This window comes from Colobus angolensis, unplaced genomic scaffold (genome assembly GCF_000951035.1).
Source record: "Colobus angolensis palliatus isolate OR3802 unplaced genomic scaffold, Cang.pa_1.0 Scaffold101, whole genome shotgun sequence".
NCBI classification, from domain to species: domain Eukaryota; kingdom Metazoa; phylum Chordata; class Mammalia; order Primates; family Cercopithecidae; genus Colobus; species Colobus angolensis.
The window spans coordinates 7,164,214-7,169,295 of record NW_012111031.1 but is presented as its reverse complement, the minus strand read 5'-3'; the positions used below and the strand labels follow the sequence as shown (position 1 = coordinate 7,169,295).

At 44.0% G+C, this 5,082-nt stretch overlaps 1 protein-coding gene across 3 annotated transcripts in view; it reads left to right on the top strand.

Moving 5' to 3' along the window:
* The first annotated feature begins 3,881 nt into the window (after positions 1 to 3,881).
* Positions 3,882 to 5,082, top strand: part of GTF2F2 (general transcription factor IIF, polypeptide 2, 30kDa) — a 180,797-nt gene continuing 179,596 nt past the window's right edge. For all 3 annotated transcript variants that reach the window (XM_011940103.1, XM_011940095.1, XM_011940087.1), the window contains exon 1: positions 3,882 to 4,142. In XM_011940103.1, the coding sequence (XP_011795493.1) occupies positions 4,077 to 4,142 (66 nt within the window). In that variant the 5' untranslated portion in view covers positions 3,882 to 4,076. The remainder of the gene's footprint in view (positions 4,143 to 5,082) is intronic.

Genomic DNA, 5,082 nt, shown 5'->3' with positions numbered 1-5,082 from the left:
AAAAAAAAAAAAAAAAAGTAAAAAGTTTGACTCCAAAGCTCATGCTCTCTTTCTATACTAAATATGGAAACTATTTTAGGAAGTATTTCTTTTTGCTTGTGTATAACTAGAGAAACAAGGGATCTCCCAGGAATTTAGGCAGGGAGAATTCAGAGAAGGAGTTTTATAGCCTTGGTGTCATATTGAAGCAAAATTATCAACCTACTACATCACTAATGTCAGGGAAATTGAATGAATTACCACAATGCCATATTCATTTGTAATTTTTGAATGACAATGTTTATGTTAGTAACCAATAGGTACTGAGTGTGGTTTATTAAGAAAGTCTTGGTCGTAGCATTTTTTGCCTATATGAACTCCCCCGGAGATAATACTTTCTCTTGCTAGAATGTTTCTGAGTGAATGTGAACAAAGAAAATCTCTGGCCTGGAGAAACTAGGCTTGTGCATGATAGACAAGGACAAAATCTGAAAGTGAGCTCAGCTATCTGTTAAAGTCATTCTAATTCCCTCAATTCACTTGTAACATCTCACCTAATGGTTTTGCTGCTTAATGGCTACCTGATAGAATTGTGGTGTTCTGAATTAACAAGGCATGAGGGAATTCTAGCTAGAATTTCTGCTAACCTTTTTCACACGTCTCAGACTTTGGAAACTGGTCCAGTTCTAATGACCTATATTGATCAGAAAAATATCAGTTAGAATTCTATCTGTTAGAACTCTATCATTTAGAACGATTCTCAGATTTTGGTGTGCCTAGGAAACACTCTGGGAGCTTGCTAAAAATGTCAATTTCTAGACTCACCTCCAGAAAGTCTAATTTTGTTTGCCTGGATTGGGGCTCAGGTGTCTTCATTTTAAAACACATTTCCCCCAGGGAATTCTAATGCAACTTGTACAGGAACCAGAGGCTGAGAACAGTCACCTAGATTGAAGCATGTTTGGTGGTGGGTGTGGTGTTAGGGGTTTTTCCTGCTGCACCTAGTCTAGAAGACCCACAAAAAAGAATGTAGTTCTGCCTATTAAGCAGGTTGGGGCTGGGCACGGTGGCTCATGCCTGTAATCCCAGCATTTTGGGAGACTGAAGTGGGTGGATTGCTTGAGCCCAGGAGTTCAAGACCAGCCTGGGCAATACGGTAAAACCCCATCTCTACAAAAAAGACAAAAATTAGCTAGGTGTGATGGCGTGCACCTGTATTCCCAGCTACTTGGAAGGCTGAGGTGGGAGGACAGCTTGAGCCTGAAAGATCGAGGCTGTAGTAAGCTGTGGTCATGCCATTGCACATTCCAGCCTGGGTGACAGAGCAAGACTCTGTCTAAAAACAAAAACAAAAACAAAGCAGCAAAGAAGGTTGGGTGGCCTTGAGGTCTGACCTAGAATCTAAGCCCTAGATAAGGATGGAGCTTCAAGTTGGCCTAAGCACTACTAGACTTTTTGGAAAAATTGTCGCCAGCAATGAGTTCTTGGGCCCTCCTTCCTAGAATTGCATTTGTGCCTTAAAATTTTGATAACAACTTGACTAATCATCTGAGGGAGTAAAAAATTTTGGTGTTACCTTTTTAGGGGCACTGACCTCTGCATCCTATGCTCTGTGAGCCCCATCCTGGGATGTGGTCTCAGCTCTTGGATGTTGATATGTTTAATGACATATAGGGCTATATTGAGGAAAAATAATATCTACTCTGGCAAATTGTTATAAGGATTAAATGGGATAATACAAAAAATAACTAGCCAAGAATCTGGCATATAATGGGTCCTTAGGAAGGTGAGGGATCTGGTTGTAATATCTATCACCCTAAGGGCCTCCACAGTAAATCTGTGAATTTAGTGCACAGAGGCCATGCCCTCCTTTTCTCTCACGGTTCTGTAAACATCCCTCTTCAAGCTGTTTGAAAAAGACAGTAGGGGAAGCTTGCTCTTTGTTCAACAGTGTATGAGGAAGAGGTGCTCAATAAGTTGTTTTTTTCTTTCTTCTATATAATCATTTTTAAATCTCCACTCTTCCTTTCTTCTCTAGCCTTTTCATCAACCATTTTTTCTCTCCCAATCTCTGTGCACACACACATACACACACTACATACACATTTTAAGGCCTCCCATGACCCAGAGACCAAGGCCAAGGCTCCAATCTTTAAAGTTTATTTCTGGGGTGCTCTAGACTTTGCTTCTTTTCTCCCATGGTCTCGTATTTCAATTTATTCCTTCTACTTGAGTACAGTTTAGAGCAGTTCCCTTCATCTGCTTACCCTTTATATGTTTTAGGCCCTTTTCCAAGTTGTTGCACAAGAAGAAACCTTCATTTTCTGCTTAGAAAAAAATTTTTTTTCTTTTTCTTCTTTTTAGAAATGGGGGTCTCGCTATGTTAACCAGGCTGCTCTTGAACTCCTACCCTCAAGTGATCTTCCCATCTCAGTCTCCCAAAGTGTTGGGATTACAGGCGTGAGCCACTGCGCCTGGCCAAAAAAAAATTTTGTTTTTAGTATTTATTTTTTAGAGACAGGGCCTTGCTCTGTCACCCAGGCTGGAGTGCATGGCATGATCATAACTCACTGTAGCCTTGAACTCCTGGGCACACACAATCCTCCCACCTCAGCCTCCCAAAGGTGGGGTTACAGGGTTGAGCCACTGAAACTTTCATTTTCAACACACTCCGGGTCTCTTCCCATGTTTCCTGTTAATTTTGCTAGCTAATCGCAGAGTTCTGACAGCCTTTCGTGGCCCTGTGCTGAACACATAAAATTTCCTCAATTTTGTGCAAGGCTCTGATGTGTGATTCAATACATTACTTGCCCTTCTTAACAATACCTTACTGTTTGTTTCTCTTCAGCGAATATTCTTTCACCCAAAGCCTGCTGAAGCCTGATAATGTGTCAAACACTGTGCTATACATTGTGGATATAAAATTAACAAAGCACTATTTTTTATCTGTAAATTATACCGCAATAAAGCTCTTTCTGCCTAGGAGGAGTTCATTGTCTGGAAAGCAAAGGCAGATATGTAAACATATGTATTCTAGTGCAGAGTGCTAAGTATCACACTGTGATGTGAAGAAAAACTAATTTCTTCTGGGGAAGTTGATAAAAGATCTCATAGGAAGTGACATTTCCATTGATCTTGAACCTTAAGTAGGAGTTTGCCAACCAGAGGAAGGAGTGGGAGTGAGGGCAGGGGTAAAATAGGGCTTCGGAGGAAGGGAATCCAGTGTGCAGAGGCTCTGAAATGACCGAGGAAGATTCTGACGTGTTCCAGGAAGTCTCCTGGGTTTGGTGTGGTTCGGTGCATGGTGGATTGATGGTGGGCGGTGCAAACGGATGAAATTGAGAGGGCCCAGTTGAAGCAGGAGGATTGAATTTTATTCTAGAGGCAAGAAGAGAAAGAGAGAACTGTTTAAGCAGGAGAGGAAACGATCAGGTTTGTCTCAGACCTCCGGGTTTTGGAATCTGAGGTGCTCTGCTTGCTTAATCAGAGGAGCTCGGGTAGCCACTGAGCTGAAACACGGCTTTCTTTTCATGTCTAGAAACGGCATGTTTTCAATATACCCAGGGCTACCAAGTCTGATCCCAGTGCCCACTTGTGCTAATGACGTTGGCCGGGGGGGTGCCAATTTACTAACCTAAGCCTGTCCTTCAAATATTCTCTCTCTCTCTTTGGCTAGGGTTGGACACGTTCTGACAACTTTTGTCTTTTTGAACCCCGTTTTTCCGTTCTGATAATCTTTTTCTTCACTTATGCTGGCCATGTCTTTAAATACGTTGCTAACGTTTTGGCTCATCTCACCCTATGTTTTAATCCTTCAGATACACACTACGCTGACAGCCACGCCCACCCAAGGAATTTCCGAAACAGAAAGTTTGTCTGCAACGGCGCGCCGTACGGACGTACAGTGCGCAGGCGCAGTCTTGGCTACCGGCGGCGTGTTCCTCTTACTCTGCGGTTTCCAGTGTCCTGGCAGGTAAGGAACCCCTGCCTCTTCACCTCTCAGCGCCGCTTGCCCTTTGCTCCGGACGCCCGCTTCTCAGCCCTCCAGCTCCTGGTGTCGCTGCTGTAGCCTGCACGCGTCCACCGGCGATAGACCCATGGCCGAGCGCGGGGAACTCGACCTGACCGGCGCCAAACAGAACACAGGAGTGTGGCTAGTCAAGGTAATGTTCACGAGTCTCCCACTTGCGCTCCTCCTAACACAAGTATAATTTAAGTAACTTGAGCACATCCCGCTCCGTGCGCCTCTTAAAGTTCTTTTACGGCTATCTCGTTAGAGCTTCACATATTTTGAGAGGCAGGAGTCATTGTTGTATCTGTTTGCAGGTGAGGAGATTAGTTTAGGGACGCAAAGTGTCTTTCAGCCAGTTACTGGTCTGAATCAGCCTGGACTAGATCTCTTTCTCACGGCTTTCCTGGAGCCCTGTCTTGGTGTTCCCAAACTTGGGCGGTGCATTTTATCCCAGACCGAAGAATTCCTTGTATCCTCCCTTGGTGAAACTGGTTTTAGCCGTGAGCCTGTGTGAGGTAGTGGAATGTCTGCTTTCTGTACAGTTTTTTCGGCGAGAAACTAGAACTGGTCCCTGCGTACTCTTAAAGTGTTCTCTTAGGTTGATGGTCCTTAATGAGGCTCTCAAAAGAGGCGAGAGAGCCCTGAACTCACAGAGGGAGAGGTCAGAGAGGTCATTGGACTGGAGTATTCTTTCAGAGCACATTTGGGTCTCGTGAAACTGGCCGTCAATAAATGTTTTATGTAAAGACAGCAATTTTGGTTAGCTCACAGCAGGCACTATTTGTGCTTTACTGTTTCATGTTGGGGAGTGTTTTCTCCTAGGGGAGTTTCATAATACTTAAGCAAATTCAAAAGGTGATCCTGAAAGTCGTTGAGACTTAAAATGTAAGGACTTTCGGTTTCTTAATGCTTTAACTGATTTATCACATGGCTGAGTTCTCGTCAATTAAATCCAAGAGGTCTTTCTTGTCGGCCTTCTTAAAAATAGCTCCCGGCCGGGTGCGGTGGCTCACGCCTGTAATCCCAGCACTTTGGGAGGCCAAGGCGGGCGGATCACGAGGTCAGGAGATCGAGACCATCCTGGCTAACAC